A 20,450-nucleotide genomic window follows, 5' to 3' on the forward strand; every position below is an offset into this window, starting at 1 on the left:
CTCGGGGAAAAAGAAAGGACCACAAATATATGTTATTGAAAAACAAACGATGCTTCTTAGAACCACTGAATTTTAAATGCAGCAGCAAGAAGTGGGAATTTAGATAAGTCACCGAACAAGACCCTGGCAGTTGGAAAAATGGAAGATTTAAAAAAAAAAAAAAAGGTGGATAAAAGGTTGATAAAATGTTATGGATGACCCAAAAGGCCAAAGGGCTTACTGACCAAACATCTTGTGAAATGTCTATTGAATCACGAAGAGTTGCAAACTACCTACTGAGCAACAGGAATAATTAACAGCAAGCAGTTAATGGCTCCCTACTAATTAGTGGAGTATGCCTCACCTCAGGCAATAATATGGCTGGTTTCGCTGTGCCTTAGTGTGTTGTCGGGCAGACCAGCCATCGTGGTTTGCAAAGCCTATCTTTTTGCATGAAGTAAACAAGCATTCCATTTGATGGATCAGGTTAACAGCTAAGTGTCACAGGTACTCCCTAGAGCAGTTCAACAACTGCGTGGACGTCAACTCCCAGAATCCCCCAGCCAGCATGCTAGGGAATTCTGGGAGTGTGCTGGGTAGGGAATTCTGGGAGTTGACGTCCACACATTTTAAAAGTTGCTGAGATTAAGAAACCGTGCCCTGGATGCTCGTAAGACATTTCTGCTATCCCAGAGAAGAGCTGTGAAGAGGTCTTGCATTCTAAGCTTTTCTCATCATAGGATGAAACTGAAAATCCAAAATAAGCGCTATAAAACTGCAATGGGACGCAGCACACTGGATTAGAAGAGTGATACTGAAAAGGTGCGTGTGCTTCCTTCTCACCCCCGTCCGAAATCTTACGAGGCTCCTAGAAGGCAAAGCTCTTTCAACAAATGCTCCGCTAAGGAAGGCTATCAGGAGCAGGAACAAATTTATCTCACGGTTGAACTGTTGGGGCCTTGGTGATCTCTAGCCTGGTTGTTTTCCTGCAGGCTAAGTAATGTCATCAGGGCACTGGGGAGGCGGGAGTTGGCTGGCTGCTTATACGTAACAGCAAACTCCCCTCTCCTACGCACTGATGTTACCTAGCCAGGTAAGGAAACGTCGGCAGGAAAACCACCAAACTCAGAGAAGAACCACCCAATAATTAAGGCTTGTATCTGTTCCACCAAGATAGGATGGGTTGTGAAGAAGCAACGTACCCCAAATCTCAGCCTGAAAGGTTGCCCCCTCTTGTGATCAACAAAACAATACACTTTGATGGTACCCACATTCAAATTTATTGCAGAGGAAGCTTTCACCTGAATGAAAATGAACCTCCAAGTATGTTTTGGTCTTTTGGAGACTTCCTTTTATTGGGGAGGAGGGAGAAGAACAGGAGCCCAAAAGCTTGGAACAACGACACTGAAGAAGTTAGCGGTGCAACAGAAGAAGGTGGAGTCAAGCGAATGGCTATTTATTCTAAAAATGGAAGTTTTCCAACCTACATATGCCAGAATTGTTAAGAAAAGAAAGTTACAGATGTAAACAACCACAGTTACATGTTCAATGGCAACCCCCCGTTTTTTTTTCTTTTTTTTCTTTACTGGCCGCTTAAACGTTTTACAATTTGTAAAAACATTTACCGCCTTCCGTTTCGCTTGAGCTTTCTGTCTACAGCAACTAAGACGTACAATCATGAAAAACACTAACAGATTTTAAACAGGCTGAATTTTTTAAAGGGTTTTTTTTTTAACCATTTGACTTTTTTTTCTTTTTTTTTTCTTTTTTTTTTATAAAAATGTGCAGAAAAGAAAAGACATCTAGTAAAGTTGCTAAGAACTCTTAACTCTCTCTCTCTCTCTCTCTCTCGGTCTGTTGGTCTAAGGGTGCAGCAGTTTTACTCATCCCCAGCCCAGAAAGCCAGATCTTTCCCCTTCTTTAAGGTCCCATCTGGAAAAGGACCATCGTTCCAAAACAGCAGCAATACCTTGAAAATACAGAAGCTAACTGGGCCCTTCCTCCGGCACCTGTTCCCCTTATCCTGTGAGTCCAACAGGTGCAACCAAGGAGAGCCTTACTGTTATCTCAGCACCTGGCACTCTGCACGCTGGCATGGATGCCCACCACCAACTTTTCAGAGCCCCAAACGAGCGCAAACTCATTTAAGCGGTCAGCTGCAGAAGTTACTTATAAGCACAGATTTTCTTCCCTCTCTCTCAACATATGCGCTGTTCTTCTCCAGAAGAATCTTTTCCAATGACCTTAAGTATTTAAAATACCAGTTAACTTTAGTTATAAAAACAGTTGTGACACAACCACACGCATGCACGGAGATAGAAGAATCCTGCCTCTCCTTCCCCCGACCCACATCAGCTTCCTTTTTCTAACCACCGAGGCACCTCTGGGAGCTGGCAGGACTCTCAGTCTGGCCGGAATGCAGGAAGAATGGGGATGGAATAAGAGCTGCTTGCAAAGACTGGGAAGAGATTTCTGGAGAATCTATTCTTAAAAAAAAAAAAAAAAAAAAAAAACAGCCAACATTTAAAAAAGGAAAAAAAAAACCCCACAAATTTAAAAAGTTTGAATTTCAAACAGTGAATCACAAGGAACAGAGGCAAATCTTCAATTCCTGTGGTTGGGAATCAGACATAATTAGCCAAGCTGGAGACAAGCAGGGCCAGGAAACAGGGGGGTATTTACACAATGCAGGGGGGAGGGCATCCAGGGATAGCGAGGCTCCCAACCCCTTTGTTCAGTGAGAGAAGCCGAGAAAGACAAATTTAATTCAATCCATTAATAATCGGATCTCCTGCAAACTCTGTTCTGTCCCTCTCCCATACAGCGCCAGCCGCTAATCTTTTCTGACTTCACTTTCCGTCTGTCTGCCCAATTGGACGCCCTCTCGAGATGATACTGAAATTTTAAAGCTGGGCACACCAGACGTGGGGGGGAGGGAAATGAGAATATTTAAAGAGGAGGAAGAAGAAGAAGAAAAAGAGGAGGAAGAAGACTGAAAGATGTATATTTGATCTTTAGGGGAAAGAGAACTAAGCAGTCAGAAGGCTGGGTTCAAAAAAAAAACCAAAAACCATTTCCAGAGCCAGAAACATACACACCTGTCAAACCCCTCGATGCAGATCTTCTCCCCTTCCCCACTTTATATACAGAGGCTATCAATTTATCAAAACCACAACAACCACAGGATGATTTGGCTCCCCACTCCCACCCCCGCCCCGCACTTGACAGTATAAAAAAAACTTTCGATTCTCAGCATAAAGCTACTCGGAAGTTGAAAGTGACGTGCTAGCACAGTTTTACCTATATACATGTCAGGTGCTAACAATGAGAAGATCCTGCAGAAACCCTGAGAGATATGTTCCTTTCACTCCACTATAAAGGGAAAAAAAAAGAAGTAGAAGAGGAGGAGGAGGACATAGGTTCTATACAGAGATGATAAAAGGGCCAGCTGAGGCTCGGGAGGAGAGCGCAAACTGGCTTCGGCCCGGGACAAGTGGCCGAAATCCACCCTGGGTCTCTTTCGGTCAGAGGGATCACAAGCCGGCCTTGACGTTTCGAAGGAGAGGCAGCGAGAAATGTCGGAAGGAGCCTCCAACCTGCGGCACCCAACGTCCAACAGGCCACCCAGCAATTCACTGTCTGAAAATATGGGCCTAATGGTGAAAGAGCAGGAAAGACCTACACCTTCTCCCGGGGGCTACCAAATGCTAAAGGTGTCCTTGCAGCTGCCAAACTGATGCCACGATTCCCTCGGCCTCGGAAAGAACACGTAGACCTGTGTTTCTCAACTTCGGCGACTTGAAGACGTGTGGACTACAACTCCCAGAATTCCCCATCCAGCCATGCTGGCTGGGGAATTCTGGGAGTTGAAGTCCACGTCTTCAAATTGCCAAGGCTGAGAATCACTGGTGTAGACACAACCCCCCTGGGTTTACACACAAAATGGCTCAACAATCCACCTCCCCACACCCCAAGAGCCAGCTGTTTTCCTGCACCCCTCCCTGGGTCGTCCCCACTTCTGTTAGCTTCGCCCTCAACGCACAAGCCCTGCCCCTCCTGTTCCCCCCCTCAGCTGCCAGCTCAGCCACTCTATGATGTCTCATTTTCCTGTCCGATCATAGAAAGCCTTAAGTGCTGCTCTCTTTTTTTCCACGCAAACGTTTTGATTACAAATGTCTAAACTAGGTTCGAAATGTGGTTTTTTTTGTTTTTTTTATAGAATAAGACAATATTTTTCCAACAAACTTTAAAAAAAAAATTTACAATTTTTTTTTGTTTTGTTTTAAACCTCCCCCTCCCACCCTCTTGAACCCTGCCACCACTCTTTCCCCGACAGCCCCGTTTCCATTGCTTGCTTCTGGAGAAGTGGTGGACGTCCCCCCTCCGTTGAGCCTTGCTGCTTGGCTGAAGGGCGGAGACGGCAGGGGGTTTCACCGGTACCCCTGGTATCCGTAGTAATTCCTGTAGTATCGATCTCTGTCTTGGTAGTAGTTCTGCCACTGAAAAAGACCATCGGATGTATTAGTAGGGAGCCAGTGGGGGACTTCAGGAGTGAAGAGAGCAACGGAAAAATCTCAGGCGAAATCATCCAAATAAATATAATCTCCGGTATTTCAGGAAAAGGATAAATACTTAAGTGGCTGGGGACAAGGGAGGGGAAAAATAAGCTACTAAGAGTTCCTCTTTAGGATTTTTTTGTTTTACTTTTGTTTACCTTTGTTTCAGTATTTCCCTTTTCTGTATCTATACGATCAGCTTGAAGAATATAAAGGGACTATATAAGTTCCCTATTAAAAAAAAAAAGCCTAAAAACCCTTCATTTCTTGCCTAAATTGGGATAAAACTATCCATGACCTGCATATGGAATGGAACAATATTCCATTCATATCACATTAATCAGAGTGTGATTTCTTCAGGTCGGGGGCAGGGCACGACGTGGGAGACCTGCCCCTTGCGTTTACCAAACATGATGTACTGCTTGATCAAAACGCGGGTGAAATAATGGATTAGCACACCATGTCCCTTAGCTCCAGTACTTCCAAAATCTTGACCTGAGGCTCCAAAGGCATTCCACTGATTAGAAAGCCACAGCTCTACAGGTCATCCTCATTTAGTGACCACAATTGGAACTGGAAAACAGGCTGTAACCGAAGCAACCACTAAGTGAAACCGCGACGGTGCTCACAATCTTCAGCTTTCCTTTATTTTACGGACATGAGCAGCTCATCAATGCAAGGATTGGTCATAAAGTTACCTTTTCATCACCATGGTAACTGCAAACGGTCGCTAAACGAGTCCTCGCTAAACCGGGACAATCTGTAAATCCCATGGTTTTATTACAGCTCCAGAAGTGGCTTCATGCCATTTTGGAGGCAAAAAATCTACCACCAATGATATTCAGAAAAGTCTTCCTGTCGGGCCCTCTTGCCGCAATAAGAGCAACATGGATATCGTTGGCACGCAGAGGACTGGAGGTCAAGAGCTCCCTGTAGTCAGAACACTATCAGAAGGGTAGTGGCTACTCTATTCTGGAAGTATTGTTTGCAGCCTCTTACCTCTCGGTTGTAGTCCCTGTAGTAGTCTCGGTATCTGTTGTACTCGTAATCACGTCCGTAGAAGCGACTGTAATCCCTGCCTCTGTAGCTGTCGTAGAAGTTACGATAGCCCTGTGTGTGAAAGCTGCCCATTAGAACCAGCAATGCCTGGGTGCTGTTGGTCAGGAGCCACCATCTTAGGGCATGGCCTTTTCAAACTAAGGCCAAGCGTTACCTCCCTGACTTTCTAGGCGTCTTCCTCAGACCATCCAAGCTACAAAAGCTTCCATTTCCAAAACCTCTTTGACATTTGGATTCTTTAGCATAAATAGGGGAGAAGAATTAGCGCTCCCACAATCCTTGATGGCCGATCGGGCTGGCAAGGGCAACCGATGGCTCTCCCAAAGATGCATGCAAATCCTCTGAATTCACTAAAGCTAAAAACCTCCGAGGAGGTTTTAAAAAAAAGCAAGACCGTGAAATATCACCACAGGAAACGGGGGGGAACACCTCCCAAGGGCTGTCACTTTTGAACAACCCACTTATCAACACGTGGGAGCAAGAAGTATATACTCACGCCTCTGTTTCCAGGTTGCCCCCAGTACTGCTGCTGTCCGTATGCTCGATTGTTGTAGCCCCGGCGCTGACCTCCGACTGAGAAAAACAGGAGAGAAAGCAAGGTTAGGCCGCAGCTGCAGCTCAGTGAAATCCTTCAGGATTTCTGATGAAGTCCAAGATCCTAGCTGAGGTGGGGTCCCCCCAGTTTGTGGGAGAGCAACCGATATTTCTTGCACAGAAGCAGGCAGGAATCTTCAGAACTAGACGGAAAGACTGGAAGCAGCAGCCCGTTTTGGGGAACGCGTTAGACCAAGATGGCCAGGAAACAGCGGCGACTTGCAAGCACAGAACGAGCAAAAGCTTCTGAACGCAGCTGCCGGCCAGCCAAGATTCGCACTCTGCACCACGGGGTGGGACGTGGAAAAAGAGGGCCCCTTTTGAAAGGCAGGAACTCAAGGGGCTCACCCTGTGGCTAACTGTTCACACCTGTCCACAAACTCCAATCCCCCCTTGCTGCTCCTTCCCCGCTTCTAGTCCAAAACATCGCCACCCTGTGCTCCCGTTCCCCAACTCCCCATGCTTCGCCCCACTTCCCGCCAAGCATTGCGCTACTCACACAGCAGCCCGGGGGGTTGCTGCATACTTGGATGGCTGGGCTGAGCTGCCAAAAAGAAAAAAAAACGCTCTCAGTGAGAGTTCAAGAGTTCTAGCCCTTTACAGAAAAAAACCCAAAAAAACCCAAAAGGATCCTACAAGAACCGCCTGCTCGGCCGCGTGAGGAGAAGCCACAGAGATGATCTCAGCTGCGGGGCGGGTGGGGGGGAGAAGCAGTGGGAGCGCAGCGTGTAAGGCAAGCGGGAGGACGGCAAACGCATCTCTCCACCGGCACCGCGGGAAAACCGGCGCTGGAGTCAGAAAGGAGCTGCGTGTCTGGCCGCAGGAGGGGCAGAGAGCCGGATGGAGCGAGCCTCGTTCAAGGTGAATGTGGCCCCAGAGAAAAAAAAAAGATGAGGGATTTGGGGAAGAGATTCAAAGTTGCGGCTGGCCCCTGGGGGTTTTGATTTATTCATTTGCATTTCAAATTTGTCGCCACCCATCTTGCTGCAGAGTGACTCTGGGCAGTTTACAATAAAAAGAACAAATGAATTAAAGCAGACGAAATATGAATTAAAATACGTTACAACTAGACTTCCTATGTAAAAAATAAAGAGGGTTCCCCCTCTTCTCACTTAAACACTCCCCCTTTTCTTCAGAGGCTGGGCAGGATGGGCTTTTGAGAGAAGGCGAGGCGGAAATATTTCAAATAAGGGATCGACTGAAGGGTCAGAGTCTGACGGCAGAAAGAAAACGAGTGCTGTAATGTGTAGGGGACATCTGAAAACCAGCATGGGCAAAGATGGGGAAGCTTTGGGGGTGTTCAGTGGGTAAGAGGGTCTAACAACTCAAGTACAGTAACCGTCTCGTTAAAAATGAAACACACCGAAGGTGAAGGTGAAGGGGCCATTCTGATGAACTAAATGAATTCTTAAGCAAAAGCTGTTGATACTGACAATAAGATCCCTTCACATGAGCCCCCCCCAAAGTCTCCTTTGTTGCTCTCACAAGCCAGCTGAAGTGCCAAAGAAAGAAAGTTCAACTTACAAGGGCCAAGAGGCAAGCACAGACAGAACCAGGGGAGTTCACAGTACACTGCTTTGAAAGGGCCCCAGAACTCCTTCAGGATCTGAACAAGCTCCTGGCGACTCAACGAGCCGCCCGGACAACCGTGGCCGCGGCCTGCCCCCCAGCCTCACCATAGCCCTGGCCGCGGTTGCGATTCTGGCGGTTGCGTTTGTTCCGGTTGTTCCGGCGGTTCGTCCGCTTCTCGGAGGGTGGGAGCAGCTTCCGGGCCTCTTCCTTGTATTTGGTGACGAGAGGCTGCGCCTCCTCTTTTGCCAGCTCTTGGTAGAGGACTTCGTCGATGTAGTCGCACTTGTCCGGAAGAGAGAAGTTGGCTGGGGTGGAGGGGTGCAGAAGAAGAAAGGCCAACGAGATCAAAGTTCTTGGCGATCTTGCTTCGCAGGAGAGAGAACAGGCTGCCCCTCGGCCCCCAGCGTCAATTCCCCCAACTGACTGCCCCCCCGGACCTCTTGATGGAGCATACCTTTCATTTCAAGCATCACTGACTCCGGCACGTTCTCCCCTTCAGCTTTCTCTCTCTGCTCCAGTCTATCCACCCAATCTTCTTCCTTGGGCACCAGCACTACCACCTTGCGAACGAAGCCCTTGAAAGGGAGCAGTTTTCTCCGTTGGCCGGAATTGTAGACGTTGCACTAAGAGGAAGGAAGAGGGGCTTCAGAAAGGCCGAGGCGGACACCCAGAGCAGCCCGAGAAAGAAACCACGTCGGCTGGATCGCAACCTGATGCTTTCCAGAGATGCTGAAGCCCAGCTCCCATTCACTCAACAAGCAAGCAACCAAAGTTTCGGGCTCCCTGTTTTGCCACAGCAAACACCGTATTTTTGACATACGCCAGACTGAAATTAAGCAAAGGATCTTAAGCAATTGTCAAAAGTCAGTGAGCAATTTAAGATTTAATTCTTCTCCCCAGAATATTCCTGCTCCCTGAAACTTTAATTGTTGTAGGAGCATCAGCTCAAAGTCCTTCTCTGAAGTACAGGGAGTCCCCACGTTAAGAAGGCCCAGTTTACAGACGACTCATAGTTAAGACGGAGCCTATTGTAGCAAAATTCGAGTTAAATACAGAAGGATTCAAGTTAAATACACAAGGGTTCGAGTTCATTATACTATACTACTTAGACAGTATTATACAATAATACTGTTCCAGCTTACATACGATTTAAGGACAGACCTTGGGAACAGAACTCACTCCTAAACTGGGGACTCCCAGTATAATTTCTATTGCTTTGTTTCAGTCAAATCCTTTAACAATTTCTTAAACATCCCTTCTTACATAGCTGACATATTCCAAGTTTGGGGGCCCCAACATCACCTAGGTAGGGCGTAGCCCTTTAAAATGAGGCCTTCCTCAGGTTATCTAGTGATCAGGAAGCCCTTACTTTTTGCAATCTCCTGTGCAGATCAGACACCATTTTTGCCATGCTCATTCTCTTTCTGGGACCACCTCACAGAGCTCTCTGGCTTTTGAAGTCAAAATACCTGATCGAGAATAAAATTCCTCCTTGTCCGGGGTGCAATCTGGACCAGCTTGCTCACGCAACGGGCCGCTTGCTGAAGCAGCGAATCTCGAGCTTCGGTGGGCAGTGCTTCTTCAACCACGGGACCTTTCGTCTGACAAGGAAGGAAATTGGGGGAGACTGAAAAGATTAAATGAGGGAGGAAACCTGACATTTGGAAAAAGGGGAGGGGGAGGTCATCAAGGGGGGAAGGTCATCCTATCCAAAGGTTTTAGAAGCTACCTATCACCAGACCGTACTGTATTCAATCAAGTCAGGAAGGTGAGCAATGGTGGCCCATGTGGCATCTCTCATCCCTTTGGCTAAAATTTTACACAGCAGTCTCCCCCCACCCCCATAAATGCCCCACTCCCCAAAGTCGCCTCCTCTCCATCTGGTGACATTGTCACCATACCTTTGTGACCTGGACATAGCCCAGAACAAGATGTCCAGGTTCACACGCAACAAACACTCTGTGGTCAAAATGTTTAACTGGTTTGCCCTGATTTAGTGATCCATGCAAGCTGCAAGTCCTGGGCCTCCAGCTTTTTACCTTCATTTGGTACAGGATGTTATCGGTCCCCAAGATGTTGAAGCGCTTGTCCTGATTCTCCTGGGTGTGCTTCTGTGCCCAAAACGTTTTCCCACAGCCTGGCAACCCAACCATAAGCAAAACCTGGAAGGAGGTTGGGGAAGGAGAGAAGAGTCAGCCATACCACCCAATCAAGGCCTCTGCAGGACAGGAGCTGTCAAAATGCTATTAAGATTACAGGGATGCTTGGAAATACCTCTATGTGCAAGGGTGATGCAACCTTGAGAAGGAAAAAGATAAAAGGGAAACTAACATAGGATAGCCAGAAATATTTGTAGCCTTTCACCAGTCCTTTAGGGGAGAGATGCCCTCATCGAGAGCTTTTCGCTGCAGAAAAAGATGTTCCCATCAACCTGCACTGAAAGCCAATTAAAAATAATAGCATTTGCCTATTGTGAGATATCATGGCAACCAGCAACATGATTGGCTTTAAAAGAGGACTGCAGGAATTTGGGGGATAAAGCTATCAATGGCTACTAATCAAAATGACTGTATATTTCCTCAAGGTCTCAGAACCAGTGAGCAGAAACATCTATTGTCCTGGTGTTCTTCTGGTGTCTTCCCAGAGGCGACAGACTGGCCACTGTGGGAACCAAAGTTCTGAACAGACCAGGATAGATTCTCCATTCTTAGTTTTTAAAAAAGAACACCACACAGAGTTTCTGGAGCGTGAGGTTTAACACACACCCCTCTCCCTTTCTGGAAACCCCTCATTCCCTGCAACTGATAAAACAGAGGTCACGGGGCAGCGCTCACACCTACAAAGAAGCAGGAGGGAGCAAGCCAAAGGGGAAAAAATCATTTCAGGAAGTATTTCAATCAGACTGAAGTGGGCAATCTACCACCTGTATGGGCTTCTTGAAACTACTTCTCCCAACACCTCCCCCTGAAGGTCAAGAAGGGCTACAGGTTTTTCCCATTTTTAAGAGACACAACCTGACGCTATCTGGCAAGTGGGCTTAATTTAAAAGAAACCTTATCATGGCAGCCACAGTGCAAACCCAGCTGCCAGCTTACCCCCTAAGATTGAAGGTATCTAACAGGTTGCCTCGGGCTAAAACGAAGGAAAAAAAACAGGACTGAAGCAAAGAGACTTATACTACCTCACATTTTGCAGGCGCTTTGGGGGGTGGTGGGGTGCGCACACGCTCCTCAACAGGGACGGCATGAATGAACACATAGTCCTCAGGAACTGGGAAGAAGGGCTCTTCTTTCTGGCCGAAGTTCAGCTCCACGGCACAGTTCTTGCACAGCACGTGGGGCAAGAGGGCCTTGTCACCCAGCAGCTCTTTGCTGATTTGGAAGGCCACGCCCAGGTCCTCCCCGTTCTTGGAGAAGGACAGCTCCACCTCTTCGCTTTCGAAGTTCTGTAAGGCAGGACGCGGAAAGCGTGAGGCGTGCATTGGCCCTGCAGGGACGCGGGTGTTCAGGGCTCCTTGCAATGAAAGCAGCAAGCGACAGCAATGGCTCTTTGCTGACCAGTCAGCAAACTGGACAGATGGAGCTGTTCTAATAAGATCAGACCAAAGGCTGAAGATAGCACTTAGAGAGTGCATGGTGGTCTCCTGAATGAGACTGTATCGAGATACAGAGGAGTTACCTAGGCCCAGCAAGCTACACCTTGCTTGCACAGAACCTGGTTCCCCCCCGCCAGGGTTTCCCCAAAGACCCCCATCCAGTCTTCCCCCACAGCACTTACGGCAAAACAGCCGATCACATCGTTCTCCCCAAAGGGCTGGCCAAATTCTTCAAACTGCCCATTTTCAGCCTTCAACCCTCGTCCATCATAGCCGTAAGAAAATTCATCCTCACCTAGAAGACAGCAACGCTTGCTACGGCAGGGCTGCGGACACCCAATCCCTACAGGCAGGATCAGCTGAGCTGTCCTGTAACGCTGCCTCGACGCACGAGTTACCTAGCTGGGAGCGAGAGAGATCAACGGACCACCCAACGCGGAGCAGCTGGTTCTCCGTGCAGCCTTCCTTGAGTTGCAGATTTTGCGCCACCTAAGACAGGATAAGGGAGACCAAAACACCGGCTAGAAAGATGGGAAAGAGACCTACAGAAGATGCCTATCCTCATCCGAGCCAATTTCACCACCAAGTTCCCTGTTTCTGCAGACCAGTACTGATAGAGTAAGCGTCGTGTGAATAGCAGTTTAAGCAATTTGGCTTCCAAATCAAGAGAATTAATTTGTAATACTAAATGCTGCTGCTTTATGCCCGTTATCTAATCTTTCAAAGAATTATAAATCCTCTACCAATCATAGACCCCAACTGAGGAGCTCTGGTGGCTCCACATTAGTACCAATAATAATTTATTTACTGCTTTTTAAATACATTTTCCCAAAGGCTATTCCAATTATTCCATTGGCTGTTCTATCAATTTAATTTTCAGCCTTTTAAGAACGTTACAACTTGGGCAATGTTTTAGCTTGGTTAATTTTTTTCAACCTGTTCTATTCTCTTGATTTTTAAAGGAAATATTTTTGCCCGTGGTTGGGCTTTATTGCTGAGAGAGTGATTGGCCCAAAGTCACCTAAAGGAGGATTAGAAGCTACAGCTCCCTGCTCCTAGTCCAATACCTTAACCACTATGCAATGCTGGCTTTCTTGTGAAGCGAATACATTTCGTTTTCATAATATTGAACCGCTATCTGGTATAAGATATATTAAAATACCCAAATGGAAAAGGAGAAGTGTAATGCTGCCCTTTGCCGAATGAAGAAACACCTTCTTAAAGCTTTGCTCCATGAATTAAACAGACAGCACCACAAACTGGCCCAGATTCCGCTTGTGACCAAAAGTTCTAGACTCCTCACCTTCGCCTCAAAGCAGACTTTCCCCCCTTTCACCCCATGTGTGCTTCTCGCCCCAGACCAGAGATTGGGGAACTTCTCAGAAAACAGAGGTTGCCCTCCATAGCGGTCCTTGGTGGCTTTGAAGTGGAGATCAGATGTATCTGTGCGAGAAACGGAAGTGATACACCATTAAATCCAGAGCTTGGCTAACCCCTGTAACTGGAAAGTTCCCCTGAAGACAAACAAAATAGACTTGAGACCTGGAATTTTTTTTTTTTTTTTACCACATGGCTTTTCCTGTTGGATCAGAAGCAGGAGATTATAATTTAAACATTAAAAAAGAAAAAAAAATTTCACCGAGTAAGAACAAATTCCACTGAATTCAAAGAATTATTCTTTAATGAGGAAGAAGGCTGCAGCCTTGCCTTATGTGCTGGGCCACTAGAAGACTGGTTATAATTTAGATTATTTTTCTGCTTCAAGAGGACTATTAAAATAAAACCATAGAATCATGCAGATTTCAACGGTCTTCTTCAAAACTCCAGGCAAGTGATGCTGCCTTGACAAAGAACAGCACCAAAATTCACCTGATGATCTGGAGCCACGCATATTTCATCCTGCAGTTATCTTTGCATTTGCCCCTAGAGAGATATGCACAGAACCAATACATACATGTGTCCAGGATCACGAGAGTCTCATCATCCTCTGCCCTAGGCTCTTCTTCTGGGGGTGGCGGAGACTTAGATCTATATCGAAAAGTATAACCAACAGAATCATCTTTAAAATGTACCCGGATAGAAACAAGTATGTAAAAGAAAACAGCCCCCGCTCTCCCCAATTGTGGCCTCTGCTCACTGCACACCAGATGAGGAATGCACCCAACCTCTGATTTTTTGAAATAATTCATTTTCTTCCAAAAGGGCGTTCATCAGTTAGATCAGAAAGCTGTTTTATTGGTTTTGGTTTATGATCACCCACATCAGCAGAGGATTTAAGGTAGCTTATAGTTTGTAAATATCTGAATAAATGAGTAAAATAGCCTTTTTCTCATTGCTCCAACATCCGCTTTGTCTCATAGTGCTCTAGTAAAAGCGTTCAGAAACTGCTTGACCAAAAAAAAAAAAAAAAAAAGGGAGAGAGAGAGGGGCAGGCAGGCTATGGACATTTGCTACATTTCAATATTATTTTTTTCCACTCCCAAAACAGCTTTCGTTCAAACATTCTCATTGCTCAAAGAACGCTGTACACAGCTACCTAGACGTTAAAAACTTCCGATAGTAAAATACAAAACATCTGAAGTAGGCTAACATTGTGTCAGGCTGTGGTCCTGCTAACTAACAGTATGGTTTTTTCCTAAATTAGCAGGGATATATACTGCCCTTCTGACATTCCTTTTTGACATACTGTACCATAATGCAATGTTGCCCAAGCAGGTGTTATGGGAAACAAGGAAGGGAGAATGCAAAAGGAAGGACTGTGAGAAACAGAATGGTTCGCACATTTACCGAAAGCGATGGCTTACTGATCAACTTCAACTGCCTCGGTTTCTCAAATGCTACGCCCCGATAGCTAGATTGTCCATTAAGCCATAAAGAAGCAGGCATTATGCCTTAACAAGATGCATGTGCTCATCTGCTGTGTTCAGTAAACTATTGCTTATGGCTTAGTTCACTGCATGAACCTGACAACCCTGGCTTAATACACTGTGTGAACCTAGCCACGATAAACCATTTCTCCAGTTGTAAATAAATCAGCCTTGCAAGGCTAAGATGGGAAGCTTGTGGGAATCAACATTTCTTCCCTAGGCACCAGCTATAACCAAAGTTCTGCTGCATTTAACTGGCTAATTTTTATTTTTCTAGCCCTTTCTAGTTATTGCAGTTTTTACAAAGAATTCAGTGGCTGCAGCTTGACCTCTCTCTTACACACAAAGTTCCATACTCTGAACACAAATTAGTTAATTATTCAAGCTAGTGTACCTAGGGCTCCCTCTTCCCATTCCCCCCCCACAACCTTGTGAGGTAGGTTGAGCTGAGAGAGAGTGACTGGCCCAAAGCCACCCAGGGAGCTCCTGTGACTAAGGTCGACTTGAACCCAGGTCTGTCTGGTTCTATTCCAACTTCCTGACCACTATCACACAGATTCCGCATTCCACAGAAACAGTAAAGGCAAGAGCCAGCCATTTGCTCACCGGTACATCAATTCTTATCAATGAGCTGCAAACGTTTTCATAAACACAAAAAAAGGACTTTGCAGTGCTATCTAGCTGTTTCTAAGCCACTAAAACCAATCCTCCAAATTCTCTGTTCCGATTCTGTTTCACTCCTCTGGCAAAGCAGATTAAATTCCTAGCCAAAAGGATCCGTATCTCACCGGCTATTGTAAGCTTCCTCTCGAAACTCAAAATAAGCCCGGCCATGCTCTTCCTTCTCATCCCGCTGTCTCTTGAGCCCGTGGCGTTCACCGTCTGGCCCAGCCTGCTTTGCCTTCTCATCTTCTTCATTTGCTGCGAAAAGGCAGAAAAACAAATAGGCAGATTTTGTTGAAAACAATTGAAAACATACAGATAAACACAAGTTCTTCTGACTACTCCGAACTTGGAATATAACCCTCACGTGGTGCTTATCTTAGACCCTAGAGTAGCCCAAATCCCTTGTGCCCAATGAATAAATAATTATGATCAAGCCTCACATCACATCTGTCTGCTCTAGTTACTTATCACTCTATACAATTGCGGGAAATCAGAATGGCATGTTCCATTTTCTACTTTGTCTGGAGTTCTATTTTTCTGTAATGTTCTCAGAGGGAAGGCCTTTTAACATATGCATGATTGATATGTATAACATTATCCTTTATTCATACTTTCTATAAAAGCCTCCACATTTTAAAGATTAACATGGATGCTTAAACATTACAAACGCTTTCTAAATACAGAAAATCAATCTTATGTAGATTGAAATCTCCCAAAGACCTTATCCCATATGTACAACCCAAACTTCAACAGCCCTTGTAGTCAGCGATGCAATTCACATGTATCTTATTAGTATATTTCCTGCAGATAACCCTGGAAAATGTATTTCAAGAACTACAAATAACCAAGTCCTGATCAGGTCTGAGTACCAGCAATTTTGAAACCAGTTTAAGAAAAATACAGAGCTAGAAAAATCTGATTAAATCTTATCCTTGGGACTTGCTATTTGCTAAAACTCAATAAAGTACGAGTAGCACTTCAACTTCTTGCAAGACATAGCAAGTACATCAGATTTGTAGTGAAAATCTCCTTACAACATTGTTGGAGCATGGCAATTAAAGTACAAAGCATTGCGTTCCAAGTGCAAATCTTACCCCCACATTTAAACAGATAATCAGTCTATCATCCTCACGTGACCAGCACCTCAAAGTAAAAAGGAAGAACAACACTGAGGGCTATTAAGAATACAAAGAAAATGTTCTGGGCTATGAAAGGTTAAAACCCGTAAACATAAATTTCTAAGTATTTTCTTGCAGCATAGCACAGAAAAATGGAGCAACTGTCCAGGCAACCATTCCTTCCTGTCTATTAAACATGCAAACTGGAACAGTAACAATTATTCTACAATTATAATTATACATACAACATCATCAACAGCAGAAGTTGTTCATTAGGTTACTTCAATTTTATATATATATATACTCAGCTTTATTTCACATATATTCTAGAGCACATTCTACCCTTAGACTACATTAGCTTTATTAACACCTATGATGTTTATGATTTCTGTGGATAATTTTTAATTGTTTACATTGGGTTTTTGTTTATTGTACTCCATCCAGAGTCAGCCAGCAATGAGGCAGGTTATAAATTTTACACACACACAAACACACACACTCAAATTCATATATATAGTTTTACCCCACCCCATCACCTTCTTTAAGGAGTTATATTGTGCTGCCCCCTTTTTTACCTAGGTGAGAGAGAAAACTAAAAGGCTCAAAGTCATGAGGTTTTCTGGCTAGATGGGGATTTAAATCAAAACCCTCCAAGTCAACTGTTGCTACCCAGGAATTCTGGGAGTTGGCCTAACAATGGGGGGGGGGACAAGGTTGGGAATGGGGACCACAGTTTGTGGCAAAACAAAATCAGAACCACAGACCATGTCTCGCACCTTATTTTATACAAACCGCTGCCATGCCTAGCCTATGAGTGCAATTTTACAGAATATCTCCTCAAAAAAAGGGGGGAGTAGAACTTTGTCCTAAGGAGCCCAATCTAAGATACAACACAGAAAAAGGGGCAAAAGAAAAAAGAAAAAAAAAAGACGACGACAGCTATAGGTTATTCTGCTGCAGCAACCTGTAAGGGACACCAAAAAAGGGGCCGCCACCACAATTAATACATTTGTAGAGGAACTCTTCCCCACGCCAAATTTCCCTAAGTAAATTTCAAACATTGTCTCTATTCGCAAAATAGTAATTGGCACATAAGGCCTCCCCCATTACTAGGGTCTTCAATTTCGGTTGGCTCCCCAACCCTCCTGATCTTTCGAGCAAGCCAGAGGAGGGGTCGTTTTGGTCTCCCCTGGTCGTCTCCCAGAAGCCACAATACCCTCTGGCTGCTTCTAGCAGGCTAATAATAGCCCGATTCTCTGCCCGGGGGGGGATCTTACCGATCAGCCCCAGAGCGAGCATCCGGTGTGGGCCACGGGGCCGGCCCCAGCCCGTTTCCGGGGGGCCGCAGCTCGCGCGCCCCATCCGCGGCGCAGGGGCCGCCAGGCCGATCCTCGCCGCCCGGGCGGAGGGGCTGAAGGCGGGCGGAGACAGACCACCCCCCGCGCCGAGCCCACCCAGGACCGGGAGAACCAAAGCCCCCGCCGCAGCAGCCCCCGAGGCGGAGGAAGCCGGGCGGCTGCTGCTGCTGCTGTTGTTATATAATCCGAAAACACAAAAAAGGGAGGGAAATCCACACCCCTCCTCCCGGGCCACGCGGGCCGGGGATGAGGGGTCCCGGGGAGGGGGAGAGAAGCGCGCCGGCCGGGGAGGATGGGGGCCGCAGCGCGATCTTCCCCGGGGTGCCGGGGGGGAGAAGCCGGGCTCTCCCGCCGCCGGCCGCGGCCAAGACAGCCTCCGTCCCGAGGCGGGGGGAGGATCGGGGAGGCTCGGCCTCCAGGGACCCGGGAGGGGGGAAGGAGGGAGCCGCCGCCGCCGCCGTCCTTACCTGCCTGGTCGCCGCCCTGCTCGGCCTCGCCGCCCGCCGCCCCCGCGGCCGCCTCCTCGCCGGCCTCCGCGGCCCGCTGGGCGCCGTTGACCCCGCCGGGCTGCGCCGGGCCTTCCCCGGGCTCGGCCTGGGCCTGCTCGCCGCCGGGCGCCGCCGCCGCCGCCGCCTCGGGCTGCTGCGGGGGCTGCTGCTGCTGCTGCTGCTGCGGCGGCTCCTCCTCGTCGGCCAGCAGCGCCTCCTCGTCCTCTTCCTCGTCCTCCTCGTCCTCCTCCTCGTCCTCCTCTTCGTCGTCGTCGTCGTTGTCCCCCGCGACGCCCAGGCGGGCCCGGGCGAGGCTCTGCCCGCCGCCGCCGGCCGCCCCCGGCTCGGCGCCCGCCTCCTCAGGCCCGGCGGCCAGCATCTCGGCGTCCAGGGCCTCCTGGAGCCGCTGGGCCAGCTCCAATTTGAGGCCGCGCGAATCCAGGCCCCGCCGCCCGAGCTCGGCCCGCAGCTCCGTCACCTTCAGCCGCTTCACGTCCATGGCGCGCGCGCTCCGCGGATGAGGGAGGGGGAGGGGGCGGAGGGAGGAGGGGGAGGGCTCCTGCGAGCGGCCGGGCGCCCTCGGCCGCCACTGCGCCTGCGCCGGCCGCCCCGCGCGCCACGCCTCGACGCCCAGCGGCTACACCCTTGCGGAGCGTCGCTGCCTGCCGCGCCTGCGCGAGCAGCGAGGGCCGCGGCCCCCCGCCGCCGCCGTCTGTTCTCGGCCGCTGCGCAGGCGCGGGTGGGCGGGGGGAGGGAGGAAGTGCTCGCCAGGAAGGGGGCCCGGGCGCGCGGGCTGGCGCTGCGCACGCGCCCTTGGGAGCGGCGCGTGCGCAAGAGGGGCGCTTTATTATTTTTCTTTCCTTCTTCCCTTCCCCTCTTCTTCACTTCACAACGGAGAAAGCCCCCTTTTTTTCCCCCCTCTCCCTCTCGCTAACAGTAAATAATAATAACGTCTCCCTTTAAGGCCCCGCGCGGGAATGCGCCTGCGCCACCTCGCAGGTTTTTTTTTTTTAAACGAAGAGGTCTGGCCCGCTTCTCGGCTCCTGCGCATGCGCGCTCAGGCGTTGGGCGCGCGCGGGCTATTGATTGACTTAGGCGACCGAGAGAGCGCCGATTGGGGTGGGCGTATGGCAACTGGAGGAAGAACGCGGTCGAATTTTCCGATTGGCTCAGGCTCCGCCAATCCGAGTAAAGAGATGATTAAGCTCTCCTGCCTGACAAAAGAGGAAAACTGAGCAAGCGGATTCTGCATTGGACGAATCGGTTTCTCTCTTTTTTTATCGAGTGGGAGATGCCGCCATCTTCCCCCCCGCCCCCCAAAATCTCTGAGCAAAAGACAGATTAAAAAATCTAGCAACGAGTCTTGCCTTTTTTGGGACAGGTGCAGCTTTCAAATAGTTATTTCTACGCCATGGGGAAAAACAAGGAACCCAGATGAATTATTTACCTGCTTAACCAACATTAGGGAAATAAATCCTCAGCCTGGACAGTCATTTATTTAAATTCTTAGGCACCACTTCGTTTATGTCGTTTATTTTTTTTTTTATACATTAAAAAAATGAATATATGTACAATACGCACCATCTTTGCAATGGCCTAAAACAAAAAAATGCAATGTAAGGAAACCGGTAAAGTCCCTAATCCTCCTTTATCCTCTTTTAGCTCAAGCAATTCTGACTATAATGAAATCTCTGGAGTGGGGGAAACCTTTGTCTGGACGACTTTCCAAAAGCTGGACAGAAAGAACGCTGGATTTTATCTCCAATTTCACTGGATGTGTGTGAAAATGTTTCGAATAAATCTCTGCAGTTCAGTTTTGTTCAGGCAAATATCATGGCTATTACAGCTATTCTTGAACTTGTTCTTATTGCTATGTACCTATTTCCTTGACAAATGTATATAATGAACAAGTTACATCTGAAGATGTCATGATCAGCATCAGACACTTACAGATGCTACTGTTTTAACAGCTACTTTGGTCCCTGGATTATATCTTGTTCTTCAGCATCTATATTTTCTTCAGACACTGAGAAAGCCTAGGATATATCTTTTGGAGAGATTTTTTGGGGGCAGGTTTTGATTTATTCAGGGTTTTCCCAAAATGTTACATTTTGGAATTTTCAATCCTGAGTGGCTATGAATGGAGTCCCCTCTCCTTTGTTAACCCCATCAAGATTCATGCCAAGAATACCTTTCTCCTTTTCAATTTTTTGCAGGATCTCTTGCCTGCATAATTCACTATTTTGACATTGGAATTATAGCAGGGCCAAGAGCATAGGACTCCATGTGCACTATTATGTTTTATGAATCAGCCCCACATTCTATTCCTAAACTCAGTTCAAAGTCAGACACGGCTCTGGAAACTCTATAAACCAGTGTTTCTCAACCTCAGCAACTTGAAGAGGGGTGGGCTTCAATGCCCAGAATTCCCCAGCCAGCCATGGGGGAATTCTGGGCGTTGAAGTCCACACCCCTTCAAGTTGCTGAGGTTGAGAAACACTGCTATAAACAGGAATGCACTTAAAATCATGTTGCTCTGCCAGGTGTTGGGTGATCAGGAGCATCTGTGTTACCTGATCCAGATCTGATTGTTTCTAG

General features: G+C 47.5%; 1 protein-coding gene across 2 annotated transcripts; it reads right to left on the reverse strand.

Annotated features, from left to right (window-relative positions):
- Positions 1-1,471: 1,471 nt before the first annotated feature.
- On the reverse strand, positions 1,472-18,390 carry HNRNPUL2 (heterogeneous nuclear ribonucleoprotein U like 2). Of its 2 annotated transcripts, XM_088137324.1 has the most exons (15): positions 17,832-18,390; positions 15,011-15,143; positions 13,310-13,383; positions 12,659-12,798; positions 11,754-11,844; positions 11,538-11,650; positions 10,942-11,205; positions 9,800-9,922; positions 9,230-9,361; positions 8,215-8,383; positions 7,865-8,065; positions 6,688-6,732; positions 6,091-6,167; positions 5,535-5,645; positions 1,472-4,478 (listed from the first exon to the last, which is right to left on the reverse strand). In XM_088137324.1, the coding sequence occupies exons 1-15, from the start codon at positions 18,349-18,351 to the stop codon at positions 4,410-4,412; spliced, it is 2,262 nt and encodes a 753-aa protein (XP_087993450.1). In that variant the 5' UTR covers positions 18,352-18,390; the 3' UTR covers positions 1,472-4,409. The 2 variants fall into 2 exon arrangements, with proteins under 2 accessions (XP_087993450.1, XP_087993451.1); XM_088137325.1 differs by lacking the exon at positions 6,688-6,732 and having other exon boundaries at positions 17,832-18,389.
- Positions 18,391-20,450: the final 2,060 nt, after the last annotated feature.

This window comes from Python bivittatus, unplaced genomic scaffold, assembly GCF_059951505.1.
Source record: "Python bivittatus isolate LINGU-HERP-01145 unplaced genomic scaffold, Pbiv_v1 ctg000180_np1212, whole genome shotgun sequence".
Classification (NCBI taxonomy): domain Eukaryota; kingdom Metazoa; phylum Chordata; class Lepidosauria; order Squamata; family Pythonidae; genus Python; species Python bivittatus.

Excerpts from the sequence above, each read along its gene's own strand:
- HNRNPUL2 (XM_088137324.1), bottom strand. The coding sequence starts at position 18,351 with ATGGACGTGAAGCGGCTGAAGGTGACGGAGCTGCGGGCCGAGCTCGGG. Across the intron at positions 15,144-17,831 it reads GCAGGGCGGCGACCAGGCAG|CAAATGAAGAAGATGAGAAG; the intron begins GTAAGGACGGCG and ends GCCTTTTCGCAG. Across the intron at positions 4,479-5,534 it reads ACAGGGACTACAACCGAGAG|TGGCAGAACTACTACCAAGA; the intron begins GTAAGAGGCTGC and ends GGTCTTTTTCAG.